At 37.7% G+C, this 16,855-nt stretch overlaps 1 protein-coding gene across 3 annotated transcripts in view; it reads left to right on the top strand.

Moving 5' to 3' along the window:
- The window catches only part of MAPK8 (mitogen-activated protein kinase 8), a 32,064-nt gene that overhangs the window by 1,646 nt on the left and 13,563 nt on the right, over positions 1-16,855 (top strand). For 2 of the 3 annotated variants that reach the window (XM_060769318.2, XM_060769317.2), the window contains exons 2-7: positions 4,355-4,516; positions 4,967-5,096; positions 6,399-6,457; positions 6,580-6,718; positions 7,990-8,155; positions 12,694-12,765. In XM_060769318.2, coding sequence (XP_060625301.1) covers positions 4,359-4,516; positions 4,967-5,096; positions 6,399-6,457; positions 6,580-6,718; positions 7,990-8,155; positions 12,694-12,765 — 724 coding nt within the window. In that variant the 5' untranslated portion in view covers positions 4,355-4,358. Of the gene's footprint in view, positions 1-4,354; positions 4,517-4,966; positions 5,097-6,398; positions 6,458-6,579; positions 6,719-7,989; positions 8,156-12,223; positions 12,296-12,693; positions 12,766-16,855 lie in introns of all 3 variants that reach the window. The other variant, XM_060769316.2, reaches the window with a different exon arrangement.

Below are 16,855 nucleotides of genomic sequence, written 5' to 3'. Positions count from 1 at the left end.
GTCCTGTCTTTTCTCTGTCCCGTTTTAGCATTTCACTATCATCTCTACACAGTCACCCTCCCTTTTCCTTGTTCTTCCTCTCCGCATATCAAATATGTCCCACATCTTATTAATCTGTGCACCATTTTTGTCTTCTAATGAATGGGTGCAATGATTAATAAGAGTGGGCCAAATTTTATATGGGAGAAGAAAGGTAAAAAAACCTTCAAACATACATTTATATTACCTAGTGAACAGAAAACAGCCATACCAGTGGCTCTTAAAATATAAACCATGAGCTCCATATCATTTTAAATTATCTTTAAATGTTTTTGTAACTTTAATAAGTTTTATTTGGTGTAAGCTATTGTGAAAGTGAAAATGTATTAATCTTTTGATTAGCCTGGAAAATATTGCCATTATTTGCTCTTCCCAAGTGCCACTGCCAGAACTCAGAATCTAATGAGGAAAGTACAGGTTGAGTGTTTTTAATTCTCAAATACTCCACAGTTGTACACGATAGTGACCTTTTGTGTACACATAAAATTATTACATTATTTTATAGGCTGTGTGTATAAGGTGTGTATGAAGCACAAGTGGATTTCATGTTTGGGCTTGGGCCTCATCTCCAAGATATCTCATTATGCACATACAAATATTCCAAAATCTGAAATCCAAAACCCTAATGGTCCTTACCAGTTTGAATCAGGGATACTCAACCTGTATTTTGTTCATTCTGTAGAGATGCAATCTACAAAGAGTGTTATCCCCAATCTGAAATCATTTCACTGGGAAACCCTACTCTGCAAAAGAGAGGTTACCAGTACATCTGCAACAGTGGTGTTTTTTTGGATTTGACAAGGCAACTGCTTCTGGGTACCAAACAACATAAGTGACTACGGTCAAAAGATAGGTATTCTTCCTGGTTGCTGTAGGGGCCCTTCCACACAGTCCTATATTCCAGAATATCAAGGCAGAAAATCCCACATTATCTGCGTGTTCAAAGCAGATATTGTGGGATTTTCTGCCTTGATATTCTGGGATATTGGGCAGTGTGGAAGGGCCCTCGGTAAGTGACCCTTAATATCTATGCCTACTCATTTAAAAGAGTCTTCAATCACAGGCATTGGATGGAGTTTTGTCTCTACTAGTACCTATTCATTGACCTATTTCAGAGGTTCCGTGAAAAATTACTAACTTGTTAACCCACCTTTGTTCAGTAAAAGTTTTGAGTCAGATGGTGGGATGGCTTACTTATCGCTCATTGTCAACCGAAAGAGCTTGAGTGAGCCATCTCCAGCATCCTTTCCTTATATTTGGTACCACAGCAAAACATATGGATTTTCCCACATTTTTAATAGCTGTCTTGCAATATAGCTTGCCTTGCAAATATACAGTGATACCTTGACTTACTAATTTAATTTATTTTGTGACTGAGCTCTTAACTCAAATTGCTCTTTTTTCAAAGTAAATTAATGCATTGAAATGCAATTAATCCGTTCCGGCCTTCCAGAAATGACAGCCTGCTAGAAATTGGAGCTGGAGGTGGAAGAAGAGTGGCAGCAACACTAGAGCTGAAAACAAGCAGAGACTGAAAATAGTGGAGTGGAAGGGGCAAATGGAGGAAGCGAAAATGGGCCCCACATTAATATGGGGGAGAGGCTAAAATGAAATGGAGGGATATTAAGATGTAAGAGGGGGCGCAGATCTGTCTCCCTCCCTCCTTGTGAGCTTGGCCTGTCTCATGCATTCCCTTCAGTGGCAGATATCTGCTCGGGTGGCTGAGGTCTACAGTGGCATTGCTGCTCTCTGGCTGGATGAGAGGAGTTCAGGGCCACCACATATTCTTCAGAGATGGAGAGAAAGGAGGTCTCCAGTCTCCTGTGCCAAAGCCCTGTGGAGTTCAGGGGCTTCAGCCAGCCCTTCCTTCTCTGCCGCCATGTTCTCTCATCTCTTGCTCTTCTCGCCACTGTGAAGGTTCCCTAAAGCTCCATTGCTGGCCTTGCATGGTCTACTATGGGCCCGAGCAATGGGCCTCACCACGAAGTCCCTTGCGGCGAATGGAGCAGTCTATGCTTTGATTGTTGGTATCCTTCTCTCTCTACTTCGGTCTCTAAGTGTGGCTGCCATCTTGCCAAAGGTGGAAAAGGGCTAGCTTGTAACTCAGATCTTGGCTCAGATTTCAGATAAAAAAAACAATCAGAGATGGCTCGTATCTCGAAAAACACATAAGTTGGTGCACTTATAAATCGAGATTTCACTGTCTATGGATAGGTTTGCTGTAGTCACCTTAGTGATTTGAAGCTGCTACTTCTTTAAGTAATTTTAAATTTTCATGCTTTTGTTACTCAGTAATGAATTCACAGGGACTCTGCTTTCCTAAGGAACATAAGTTGATCAGTTCCTGACAAAGTGAAATCCTTTAATTCATCTCCCTCTAGATGTCAACACAACTAGAATTATTTGATTCCAATTCTCAGATTTGGATTGCAAAAGTTGTCTCGTTCACCTTAGTGATATAGTTTCCCCAAAACCATGGGTAATTCACCCTCCCCACCCCCACCCAATCGAAAGCTCTTTGTCAACTCAACACTCAACTCAAACTTCAAGCCTTGTTTGCTGAAATCAAAGCTCTGTCTGCTCCCCTCTGCAACCAAGCTTCTCCCTTTAAAAACATTGTATTGTCCCACAGCCCCCTTCACAGCTGCTCTGAACTGTGATTGGCTGCCTCAAAGCCAGTCTACTCAGCAGTGCTTTCACAGCCAACAATACTAGCAGACAGTTTTACTGTACAAGTGAACCAGATGTTTCTTGACTGACAAGGAAGACCATGTGAGAAGGATCAGAGTTACTAAGCAAATCATTGAGTTGAGTAGCCATGAGCAAGCATGATCTATTCTGCTGCCTTCTTCACTTGCTGGCAGTGTCTTTTCATTTCTCTGAAGAAGGAAGGAAGAACATAGAAATTTGTCAGAAAAACAGGCAAAATTGGCTTGAGGGCTAGCTGATGTCCATGGCCAACATAATTCCCATCCAATTTATACTTTGTTTGCCATATATGGAATATGGACAAGCATTCCCGATAAAAGGTGTAATAGATCCTTTCTTAATCCTTTCCACTTGCGACCTGTTTTGGCCTGAGAAATGTTTACTTGACTCCAGGTGTACAGGTATATAAAATACATATAAAAAATAAACATTTCCTGATAACAAATTAGCATTTACAAGGCTTGCTAAGCAGACTGAAGCATCTTCTGCAGAGTCTACTGTAAACACTGCAAAACAAATTCATGTAAATGTCTAAAATTGCCACTAGATGGCATTAAAAATATGCTGTTACCAAAATTTTGGGGACCCCAACATTGAGCTAAGGGGACCCATTTGGGGTTAGAACCCACAATTTAAGAAAAACGGAATAGATCACATTGGACAACAAACAATCTCAGTGTACCACTAAATGCATTAACCAGAATAAAGTTTCCTTTTGAACTAAATAAATAATTGGCTTATTTACTGCCAGTTTAAAAATATACAAAGAGATTTTCTCAATCTTGCCTTTCAGACTGAGAAAAATGTCTAGCACAAGTTTTTTGAGCTCCAGTCCACTCCATCAGATGCATGTAGTTCACAAAAGCATATGCTAGAAAGATAGCCAGAAAGGTGCTATAGGATTCATTTATCTTTTTCTGCTGAAGTAAACTGACATAGCTGGGTGTTTGAATTCTGCTACCTTTGTTAGGATGTTTGTGTTACCTGCAATGATTGTGTACATTACCCATGTTACTAATGTTGTTTTTATTGTCAGTACAGACGGTCCCCAAGTTACGAACAAGATGGGTTCTGTAGGTTTGTTCTTAAGTTGAATTTGTAAGTTAGAACAGGTACATTTTTAAAATGTAACCCAAGCCAAATATCTATATATCTATATCTAGGACACAAAATAAAAACAAATACTTACAGAATTCTGTAGTCTTTGGTTATGGTCCAAACTGGAGAGGTGAAACAGCATATTACTCATGATTCTCTTGATCCATTTATATATCTTCCTCAGATTATTTTTCTTTTTAAAGGGATTGAAATCAATGGCAACATAGTTAGAACTGCAACATCTAAAAGTATAATAAATAATAAACACGATATTTGGACCCTCATGGTTTTCAGCAATGACCTGTACTGTCTCTCCCTCTAAGTTGGACTTGGTGCCAAAAGAGAAATGAAAATTTGCCTTTGATGTTTATGTTCAACGTTGCAGAGTATTTTTGTTATTTTGCATTTGATGAAAAGACAAATATGTTTCTATTTCTCTAGTGATATAGATGGGAGAAATGGTTTGTACTTTCTTGAAAAAATATAATTTTGTTTTGTGTTTTTACAGATTCATGTCTTTTAAGTTAAGGTGTTCATTTAACGGAATCATGAGCAGAAGTAAACATGAAAACAACTTCTACAGTGTAGAGATTGGAGATTCTACCTTCACTGTACTCAAAAGATACCAGAATTTAAAACCCATTGGCTCAGGTGCACAAGGCATAGTATGGTAAGGCCCTTCTTTTTTCAAAGCAGTTCAGTGACTTTTAAAAAAATGGGAATGGACACAATTGAAAGTTTCATGTTAAATAACTGCTGGATAACCAAATGTGTGTGTGGAGAAAGTAACTGTTCAGCATAACCTCATTTTGTGTATAACAGTATACTGTGGGTTGAAATTAAATAGAAAGAAAACAGGTTTTTTTTTTCTTGGAGGGCTAGAGGGAAGAGGCATAACCTCTGCATCAAGAAGTTCTGTCTTGACATTGTGACTGAGCCTTTGACTTAAACAGTTAGATTCTCCCTTCCCATAAACAATCCATAGCATTTGGCTATATGAAATATAAATATCAGACTCCTGACTGACTATGTATTATATATCTTGAATCTCTTTCTGACTCCATTCAGTTTTATTTTAATTTGCATAAATGTGATTATAGCAATTAATTTTTATTTACAGTGCAGCCTATGATGCTATCCTTGAAAGAAATGTTGCAATCAAAAAGCTAAGTCGGCCGTTTCAGAACCAAACCCATGCAAAAAGAGCCTACAGAGAACTTGTTCTCATGAAGTGTGTAAATCACAAAAATGTAAGTACAACTGTGTAATGTTTTAAAGTTAAATATGAAGTTTAAACTAAGTGTCATGAAAAGAGTTTTATTTTATTCATGTACTTTGATGTAAAGGTTTGTATGTCCAAAGGAGTGGTGCTATGATGATTTTAAACTCTGCTACCCAGGGTGGAGTAGATTGTTGAGAAAGTTTGTAGTGTAAGTGGGATGTGTAAAATTCCTTACTTCACCCCCATGTACTTAGGGGGAAAAGGCAATTTAGTTCACTTAAAATCACAGAGCACTCTGAACCCAGCCTACAATGGATCTGGACCAAACTTCGCACGCATGTCCAACTTTAAATGCTGGTGGTGTTTGGAGGGAATTGACATTGGAGGGTGGGAGTTATAGTTCACCCATATCCAGAGAGTACTCTTAACTCAACTAGCGATGGATCCTGACCAAACCTGGCACACATACTCAACATGACCAACTTTGAATACTGGTGGGGCTTGGGGGGAATTGATCCACAATGTTGGAAATTAGTTCACCCGTATCTTTATGCATTTCCTAAAACAAAAACAAACAATGACTATTTTTAATAAATAATATTACAGTAGACCTAACCCGCATTGCTGGGTACTTAAGCTACTCATTAATCATTCTGCTCAGGTCCATGACTTTCTTGATTGAGTGTATATCCATCTAGAACAGTGGTTCTCAACCTGTGGGTCCCCAAATGTTTTGGCCTTCAACTCCCAGAAATCCTAACAGCTGGTAAACTGGCTGGAATTTCTGGGAGTTGTAGGCCCAAACACCTGGGGACCCACAGGTTGAGAACCACGCATCTAGAATGTGATCTTCCTCTTTTCCTAGTGCTTTCTACCTTACCAAGCATTATTGCCTTTTCTAGTGAGTCATGTCTTCTCATGGTATGGCAAAGTACAACCATCTGAGGTTAGTACAATCATCTTGGCTTCTAGGGGGAGTTAAGGTTTGATCTGTGTTGGTTTTTTAAACATTTCATGGTATCTGTGGAACTTTTCTCCAGCAACACAATTTCAAAGGTTTTTCTTACCTGTTCAGCTTTCAAAATCATGCATAAAAATAGGAAGTATGATATGTAGATAATCCTAATTTCAGTATTAAATTACATATCTTGTTGATTGATTCAGGATCTTAACTAGTTCCTTCATAGCTGTCCTTCCTATATGACTGCTTGATTTTTGTTCCTTGCTTTTTAAATTTGATTTTAAAGTAGTTTCTGAATTTAATTTTTAATATATTAACTGGCATGTTTAATTGAAAATAAATTATTTGGGGAATTTTGTTACTTTTTAGATTATTGGCCTGTTGAATGTCTTCACTCCACAGAAGTTGCTAGAAGAATTTCAAGATGTGTAAGTATGATTTATTTCAAGATATGTAAGACTTTTTAGTTTATGATATTATGAGTGCATACTTGATTGATGATCAAAGATATTGCTGCCATCTCATTTGATTTTTTGATCTCCCACAAAAGTTACATAGTGATGGAGCTCATGGATGCAAATCTCTGCCAGGTGATTCAGATGGAGCTTGACCATGAACGCATGTCCTATCTCCTCTATCAGATGTTGTGTGGTATTAAGCATCTTCACTCAGCTGGAATTATACATAGGGTTAGTGAGATTATTATGGTAGATCTAAAATGCTTCTTTGTGTGTGTGTGTGTTGAGGGGGGTATATTATCTTTCCCCTAATCTGTTTATGTTCCCTTAAAAGCAATATAGTGACATTTCTGAAGGTATCTACTTAATTTTACTTAATTTAAATTAATATTTGCATTACTCTTCAGAGCTTGTTGCTCTTTTGTGTGAATAAAGCAATTTTACTTTTTGCAGAACTGAGTTTTTATACTTTTGAGACGAAAACATAGGACACTTTATCTGACAAAGAGATTAATAGACTGAAATTGCACTTGGTTGAATGAAGTCATACATTTAACCTCAAAACAATTACATATTTTCATATGTATAATTGTTTGCATGTGGCACAGGATGCTGCATATTTCTAGCTTTCTATTAAAACTCTCAAAAGTCTCAGATTTGTACTTTCTGCGAAGATTCCTTCTTTCTCTATAAAATTACTATGAACATTTCTTCCAGATCTCAAGGTTCAGTGCTGCTATGACAGTCTCAATTCTGTTCCTTATATTTATAGAATTATTATCATCAAATGGTATCTCTTATACAGAGCTATTTTTTCTTACTTGCCACATTTTAGTGCTTTATGTTCACTTCGGGCTTGTGAAAGATATTTGAGATGCAAATGGAAATCATTTCTGTCACATTTGAATTACATTGCTAATTTTTTTGAGCCATTGGATTGGATTCCTCTGAAAAAGGTATCTTGTGTGAAGTGCCTACTACTAAAGGTCTACTACTTTAGATTATCAACCTAAACCAATTTATTCAAGTAAATATTTTCTAAAATTATTTAACAGGCAAAATTAATACACCTTTAAAAGGCAGATTATTTTGCTATGAAGTTTTATGAGTAAGGTTCTGTACTCTGGCATCTCAGAATTTGCTTTACGTATTTGTCAGATTCACTTCAAGTTATCTAAATATTTGCTGCTGATTTACCTTATAGTTTACCATCTTTTTCACTATTTATAGGAATTAGTGATGTTTTATTGATGCAGTTGAATGTAGAAAACAACTGTATTTCTTTGGTTCTAAGACACACCTTTTTCTTATATACACATTTTGTTTTAGAATTGTAGTTGTGCCTTAGGTATTTTTCTTGTTACTGAAATTAGGGTGAGTCTTACAATTGATGGCATCTTAAGACTGAAGATATATGGTATTTAGTCTGTTGTACTTTAGATTCTACTGAGCTACATTGGAAATTAATACTTGCCTTAAAATTATCTCTCTCTTTTGTGAAGGATTTGAAACCTAGCAATATAGTGGTAAAATCTGACTGCACTTTGAAGATTCTTGACTTTGGACTGGCTAGAACAGCAGGAACCAGCTTTATGATGACACCTTATGTAGTGACTCGTTACTACAGAGCGCCAGAAGTCATCTTAGGAATGGGATACAAAGAAAATGGTCAGAAACTTTAATTTTATTCCTGTATATAATATGCTTCATAGTTCCCTCCTGTTCTTGCCTTCTAAAGCTTCTGAAATCTTTAAAAATATAATAACATGAGCTAAGTATGCAGTAATTCCAATATATTGTGTTGAAAACCTGTTATGAGATGTACATAAAGAAGGCAGTGTAAAATTTTGCTTTGATAAAATTGACTTATATAAAGTAGGCTACTGCTTTGCTTTAGGGAAAATATTTTTTCCCACTGAATGTCAAATTCTCACAGAATCTTAGCTTGGGTTTCCATTGTCTCATAAACATTTACACAGGGCCAATTGTTGCTTCTGTTACTTCTTCAAGGAGAGACATCCTGCTCTCCAGTGGCTCTGCCTAGCGCATTGCGAAGTGGGACTTATGTAGTAGTTCTAAAAGCTCTGTTCTTGCTTTCTTTGGGCTTTGCTATGTTTTCTTTCTTTGCACTTTCTTTGCCATAAATTATTTAGAAGTAGTTGGTTCTTACACTCTCCTGCCTTTTTAGAGGTGTCTGCCAGGTACAAAAAGATCCCGGAGGAATTAAAAAGCTCCCAGTAGGAGTCTCTGTAACAACATTGTTGTGGATAGCTCTGATAGCAAGGGTGAGGAGATGCAGTTCGAAGGTCCAATGTTTGAGCTGGAGTCCAGCAGTGCCCAGCTGGTAATTTCAGACCATGAGATAAAAGATAAAGATGTCTCTTTTAGTTGAAAAAGGTAAAATAGGAAAACTTCCACTGAGCTAAGAATATTCAGATTTCTTCCTCGTGTAGATTCTCTTAAGACATTTTGTTGAAGCTCCAATACTCCACCAATTATTCCCTTTCCTTCATAGTTAAAAAAGGACACCAGGGGAATCTTAGATCAGATGTGGCTCAAAAAGCATATCCAAGAAATTTTTAAAAAGGAAAAAAAACCCTCTCAGATGCATAGCAAAAGTTATAGCACCACTGGAGTTCCCATTATGGGAGAGTAGCTATTTCTTCTTCATGACTGCTGTGCATCACACAAATGGGTTTACTGCTCCAGTGCAGAGCCTTCTCAGAACCTGCAGGAAAATATTTTTGGTGGTAACGCCTCCTCCATCCTCCCAGGGGTATAAATCCTTTAGTTCCTTTTCATCTGCTACAACTGCCACATTTGGAACCTTGTGCTTTTTCCTATTTTGCTTTCTCTTTTCCATACAACTGTGGCTTGACTCAGACTCTGGTTCCAACCACTCTACAGTATTTAGGATAGGTTTTGATGATTTTTTCTGTTGAGCCACTAACTTCAGGAGCCCTTGTCTTGTTCAACCGATTTAAGCACTGTGAACGTTTCAAAGGGAAAAATGACTAACACTTATGGCCATAGTAAATGCTTACAATGTTACAGAGAAGGCCATGTGGTGCAGTCCTGTTCCTACTGCCAGACTTTTTCGCCTCAGGCAAGGAAAAATTGGGTGGCTTGACTGAAATTGCTGTTTTATCAAATATCTTGTTGCCATCCTCACCATCGGTATTATCTAAATCATCATCCAAACAGGCCTAAAGTTTGAAACCTTCTGGCTCAGAACTGTCTTCTGTACCTCTTGTTCTGCCGAGCTCCTCAATACAGACTCCTTCTGTGTCTTTGGCTCTTGCACCTGAGCTGATACTGACTGCTCCCCCTTCCATTTATTTGATGAAAGTGCCAATAATAAGGTCGATGCAAGAAGAGGACTGGCATGTTCGGGCGAAGACTCCGAGAGGCTCATTTGCTAAAACCATGCTTATGAAATGAAAGGAAGAAAGAGAAGTGCCACAAGTAAAAAAACCAATATTGGAAAATCACTCTGCTATCATGATGAAGGTGGGATCCCCACACCCTTCTGTTTTTTTGCTCCCATTGAAGACCCAAACAACCACTACTTCTCTGGCCAGACACAAAGAATTAGGAATAGTTGATAATTCCTAAGGAGAACTTTGGGACACTCCTATAACTTCTCAACTGACGATGATAAGAGACTTGTCAGAAGCATGCTTGGAGCTTCTCCTTCTCAAGTTGTGTCAACACCAATTGGCCTTTCAATTCTGCGACATTCATTTGATCTCATGGTCAAGATCTAAGCATTGGGCGAGAGAACATTATCACCATCAATACTCCGGTTCCCTGTTGAGATCATGGCGATTGTAGTCACCAACTTCCACCTGATACCTTGCTGCTGTCATCGCCAGTCACACAGGCACCATAATGTCAGTAGTTGCCTCTTAGGCCCCCTTTACACTGCTATATAATTCAGATTATCAAAGCAGATAATCCAAATTATCTGCTTTGAACTGGATTGTTTGAGTCTACATTGCTATACAATCCAGTTCAAAGCAGATAATCTGGATTTTATATGGCAGTGTAGAAGGGGCCACAGGGTCACATACTGGACGGGCCCTGACACAGCCTCCAAGATTGCCTCAGGCTCCTTCATCACTACCTCTGAGGATGTTTGCCATAGATGCAGGTGAAATGTCAGGAGAGAATGCCTCTAGAACATGGCCATATAGCCTGAAAAAACCTACAACAACCTAGTTTTGACTTTTTGATAATAACATCTCAGCCAGTTTTCCATATAAGGCCTATTATCCTCCAGTTCTTTGACTGTTTCACCCTCTAAGAGACCCACAATCTATGGACCTCTATGCCATTAGTAGAATGTGATTGTTGTGGATGGTGAACACCATCTTCCTAGCAGTTGTGCAAGTCTTAAAAGGATGCCCCATGACTTTGCCTCTTTGCTGTACTGTATGTTATTTAGCAACCCAACAGTGAAAAGCTACCTCAAGGTTTTAGCTCACATATATCCTTCCATCTGCCTCCTATAACACCCCTCTCACCAAGTTTGGGTTTTTTTTTTTCCAACAGCTGTCAAAGCCACTTGAACTTTTAGCCCCTGTTGATGAGTGGTTGCTAATACTGAAAGTCATCTTTTGGTCACCATCACTTCAGCAAGAAGGACAAGTGAACTTTGCTTTGGAGTGATGGATCCGTCTTCGGCTTTCACAAAGACATGGTCATATTATGACCTAACATCACTTTTTTTGTTTACCATTTCCATGTCAACCAGCACATTGTTATGCCCATCTTTTACCAGAATCTGTCTTCTGTTTTAGAGACTGCTTTTCATTCTTTGGATGTTTGTAGAGCCTTTGCTTTCTATGTTTCTCCCATTTTCACAAGTTAATCACCTACCACTCTGGTCCCAAGAAAGATGTTTCTTCTCAGCATCTTTCTAGATGGGTAATAAAGACCATAAAATTAATATATATACTTGTAAATAAACCTTTTCCGGAGAGTATCAAAGGATTTTCTGCTATAGCTATAGCCTCTTTTCTGCTTTTTTGCCTTGTGTTTCCATACCAGACCTTGGCAAAGCAGCTCACTGATACCTTTATTAAGCATCACCACTTAGATTCCAGGTTTAAAGCTAGTGCTTGTTCAACTGTGCCATTTTATCATATTTTTTCCAGTGGCCTTCCCCACCTCTAAGAGTAATATTCACCCAGTTTTGTGAGGTACAGAGACCACAAAAGAGAACAGGTTGCTTACCTGTTACTGTGGTTCCTTAAGTGGTCATCTGTGTCCTCATCCCACCTGCCTTATTTCCCCTCTGATTCAGGTCCCCATTCATTTTCTCCTTGGCATGCTTTGCAGCTGAAGAGAGAGTAGTATTGGAAGTCTAGGGCCTGTACAGTTGTAGATGAAAGGAGAGGGCAAGATTCCTGCCAAGCTACTCAGTTCTAGAACATTCCAGTCATGGTTTTTGTGCGGGCACAAAACCATTTGTTTGAGGGTACAGATAACCCTAGATGACAGGTAAGCAACGTTTTATCTTGTGACACTTAATTGCTTCCATTGGGTTTTTGTCCATAACGTGTTCTTGGCAAGCAGAGCCACGTATCTGTTCTAAAAATGCATCCACAGCTTGATCCCATGATTGCTTATTTCTTTTGTTTGTGCTTTTCATAAGATGCACTCATGTCCTGCTGCTTCTCTTAATTTTCAGTGACTGATTGTCTTGCTTCCTTTTTTGTGCTTCAAAAATAGTGGATATATGGTCTGTTGGGTGCATTATGGGAGAAATGGTTTGCCACAAAATCCTCTTTCCAGGAAGGGACTGTATCCTTGTGCTGCTACAGTATGCTGAATTTTGGTGACTAATGTATCATGATTGATCTGTTTATTTATTTGATTATTTATATATTTATAAATAAACAAATAAAGTGTCATTATTGATCTGTTTTTCCCCTATGTCATATACTCTTTCTTAAAAGTACTTCCTGGTCTAGTTTTCCTTTAAGGGCTAAACTTTCTTTTTCTGATAATTATAAAAATTGTTGAGGCTACATCTAGCAGTAGAAAATGATTTGTTCTGTTGTAACAGGCACATCTTGACTCTCATTCATTCTCAACCTGCACAGTTCTTTATCATCAGGTGTTACTATTTTTCCGTCCTCTTTTAACGTCCTTATTTGTTTTTCTTTCAATCAGTTAATGTCATTGCATTTTATTTTCAGTTGATATTTGGTCAGTGGGGTGCATCATGGGAGAAATGATCAAAGGTGGTGTATTATTTCCTGGTACAGACCGTATCCTTACTGTGGGACTGTAACCTTAAAAGTGAAATGTACTCTGGCATATTCAAAGCATGTTATCTTCAACTACCGAGTTTTTATGTTAATTAGATTAATTCAATTATACTTTTTATGTTACATTTTACTGTTTGTTTCTTTCACAATTAATAACATCAAAGATGCTTCAATGGGTCAGTTTGCTTTGTAAATAAATAGCTTCAATGCACTCCAAAATAGGAAAAAAGTTATTTATGGGATTAAGAGATAAAGCAGACAGTAGAATCCTGTGTGATTATGTTTCTATGTACTTTGGGATTGAGCAGAAAGTGTTGGAAGCCCCCATCTGAAAAGCAATTAGTAAAATCCATTTGCTATAATACATCTTGCATTTTGGTTTTTTTCCTACCATAATTGGTTTTGCATGCACCTCTTTCTATTGTTCTCAAGTGCAGCATTCAGGTGTAATTGAATTTCATGAATTTCATAACTTACTAGTTCTCTAAAATCCTGTTATTCTGCTTTCATTGGTTTTGTTTTTATTTTGTAGAATTAAAGAGTAGGAAGGGATCCCAAGGACAATTTACACTAACCCCCTGCCAATGCAGGAATCCACAGATAAAGCATTTCCGAGGTGGACATTCAAAATCTATTTAAACAATTCCAGTGAAGAAGAGTTCACCATTTTCTGGAATAGTTCGTTGTATTATTGAACAGCTTTTATCATCAGGAAGTTCTTCCTTACATTTAATCAAAACCTCTTTTCTTGTAATTTGAATACCGTATATACTCTAGCCAATCCAAATATAAGCCAAGGCACCTAATTTTATCACAAAAAACTGGGAAAACTTAACTGACTCGAGTATAAGCTAAGGGTGGGAAATGCAGCAGCTACATTAATTGAGGCATTAGTAGGGTAAATGTTTTTGAAGATTTACATAAAACTGCAATTTAAGATAAGACTGTCCAACTCTGACTAAATCATTATTCTAACCTTCTTCAATGTAAATGTGCTTACATATCCTTTCAATAAAACAGAGTAAAATAATAAATGTAATAATAATAGAGTAAAATAAATGCAATAAAATAATGTAAATGTAATAATAATAATAATAATAATAATAATAGAGTAAAATAATAAATGTAATAATAATAATAACAGAGTAAAATGATAAATAACTTAGACTTGAGTATAAACCGAAGGGGGATTTTTCAGCCTAAAAAAGGGCTGACAAACTCGGCTTATACTTTAGTATATACGGTACATTGCTTTAGGTCCTTTCCTCTGACATAGCTCTGTCTTCTATTTGAGAGCCATTCAAATATTTACTGAACGTTATCAATTATCTTTTAATCTTCTCATCATATTAAGTGTATCACACTCCCTCGCCTATTCTTCCTTGGGAATGAGCTCCAATTTACAGTTCAGCAGAAGCATCTGCTTTGGATACAAGCTAGAGAGTGCTATGAAATAGATATTTTCGATGCAATGATTACTCCTTTTCAAATAATGGATGTTAGTTTTTCTGTTGTTTTTCTGACTGTTCAGTATAATGATCAGCAATCATTTTAAAACTGTAATGTTTATTTCGTTAGTTCTCTAGTTTTCATTTCTGAATGTCATTGCTGCAGGCTGGTAATCAGCTTTAATGTACAGCATTCAACACATACTTGCAAGTCAGAGCAAAAAATGTCTGATCTTACAAAAAAAAGGGATAAAAGGAGTGACTCTGTGGTGTTATGTGACATAAATACTGCTCTGTGACTCACAACCTTGTAACTTTCTGCACTGCGATTCCTGGGGTAATCGGCATTTAAGGTTCTCTTTTTCTGGGTTGTTGTAGGTTTTTCTGGGCGATATGGCTGTGTTCTGGAGGCAATTTTTCTCCTGATGTTTCACCTGCATCTATGGCAAGCATCCTCAGAGGTATGCTTGCCATAGATGCAGGCGAAACGTCAGGAGAAAAATTGCCTCGAGAACATGGCCATATCGCCCGGAAAAACCTACAACAACCCAGTGATTCCGGCCATGAAAGCCTTCGACAATATGTTCTCTTTTTCCTTACATGTTTCCCAGTTCATTTATGATTGGAAGGGGATCAATAGGCCATTGAGTCCAACCTATCATTCAATTCAGGAAATCCAATCAGAGCATTCATACCATGCAGCTGTGTAGCTGGGATGTACTTTTTCATAAGAACTAATGCTTTCATTTTAGTTTGGATTTCCACCTCATATCTTGACTAGATGGATTATTGGAAGTTTGAAAAAAAATACAAATCTTCTATTTGTAAACAGCATATATTCCATTAACAGGAAAAGGCAAGGCATCAGAAGAATGCATTAATCCTCCAAGCAAACAAAAGTGATGCTCAAGATTGTATAAGAAATGCCTTTATTTATATAGAGTGATAAATGCTAGACATTTAAACTGGGTTTAGAACAGAAAGAGACACTAGAGTTTTTCTTGATGGTCTCTGTGACTCACAAATGGGCTATTCTGTACTTGCACAGTGTACCTTTGGAACCTATTAGAACTTTAGAGAGAGATTTTTGCAGTAATCTCACACATTCTCCCTCCTGGTATAAAAGGACAATTGCTGTGAAATCCCCAGTTTCTCTTTGTCTGCTATATCAATGGCAACGAAGAAACCTTTGGCTCGTACCCAGCTCTCTTTTCTTTGCATTTTTGGTTATGAACTTTAAGTTTGATTTTGTACTCACATACTTTAGATAGAGCCTCAGAGATTATCCCATCTCAGTTCATTAAGAATCTTGATCTTGTCTACCATCTGGATTCCCTACTCATTTGCTCTCAAGGGACCCACACAGCCAACACCAATTTCAGTCTGCATCTTTGACCTGATGGGAATTTAGATTCTGTAGGTCAAGGTGCAGGAAATACTATTGTCAAGACTACTCGCCATGTGATCCTTATAGTCAGGCCCAACATCAACATTGTGAGGACCATTACAAGGACTGTGATTATTCCATTACAGATAGCTACTAAATAAATTGTGTGAGCCACCATCCTCACTCCCCACCACAAGAATCTACTGTGCCCAAATTAACTCCCAACGGACAGGTCTCAATGGCTGACGGACTTCTACGACCAGTACTTTTTCCTTCCCTGCCCTGCCCGCACACACAACATCTAGCAGTAATCATCGATCCCATGGGCTTAGTTACATTAACTTGATGATTTCCCCATGTCTTCCTCATCTTACTGTCTAGGCCCATCTCCTAACCCTCTGATAACCAACTCATACCCTCCCTCCCTCACACATGATGATGATAATGATGATAATAATAATCAACTTTGTTTATATCCCACCTTATTTCCCCATAGGGACTCAGGGTGGTTTACAACTAATCAGTGACATTCAGTGTTGTAAGGTGCTGGACAAAGAATAAAATAACCAAAACCACCCAAAACAAATTGACATCCACATTAAAATAATAATAATAATAATAATAATAATAATAATAATAATAATAATAAAATACAGAATGATGTCCGATTCTTCACACATCAGACATTATGGATGGCCTCTTCACTGGAATGAATCCAACTGACTCTATATTCAATGAAATAAATAAATAAGTACAATCTCCTATAATATTTCACATTTTCCCTTATCCTCTGAGGTTCACTAATTCTCATGAACCATCACTTCTTTGATTCCACACTAGCCAGGAGAAAATAGAAAATCTAAATAGGATTCAGGACTCTTCTCTTGACTGGCTACTCAGACACCCAAAGCCAAATTCGAATATAGTAGATGTGGCTCAGTCCTGAACCTTTCAAAAGGTTCCCTCAGCCCCTATGGACAAGGAAGGCAGGAAACTTGACATGATGAGGCATAAGGTATACTGCTCTGCCTCCCCGCTAGCCAAAATATCTGCAATTACACACAATGTAAGGGGGAGTAGCAGAAATGTCTATGGGAAATAGTGGTTCCATACTTAGAGCAACTGGATGAAGATGATAAGCATGTGATCGTGGCTCTCAAATTCATACTGCAGATTGTTATCAAACTCAGTAGCTATGTGGTGTCTGTAGCTAAAGTTATCAGGAGTCTCTACATCTGCAAGGCCTGCAATTGAA

Source organism: Anolis sagrei, chromosome 3 (genome assembly GCF_037176765.1).
Source record: "Anolis sagrei isolate rAnoSag1 chromosome 3, rAnoSag1.mat, whole genome shotgun sequence".
In the NCBI taxonomy this organism is placed as follows: Eukaryota; Metazoa; Chordata; class Lepidosauria; order Squamata; family Dactyloidae; genus Anolis; species Anolis sagrei.
This window is presented reverse-complemented; position numbering and strand designations above follow the sequence as displayed.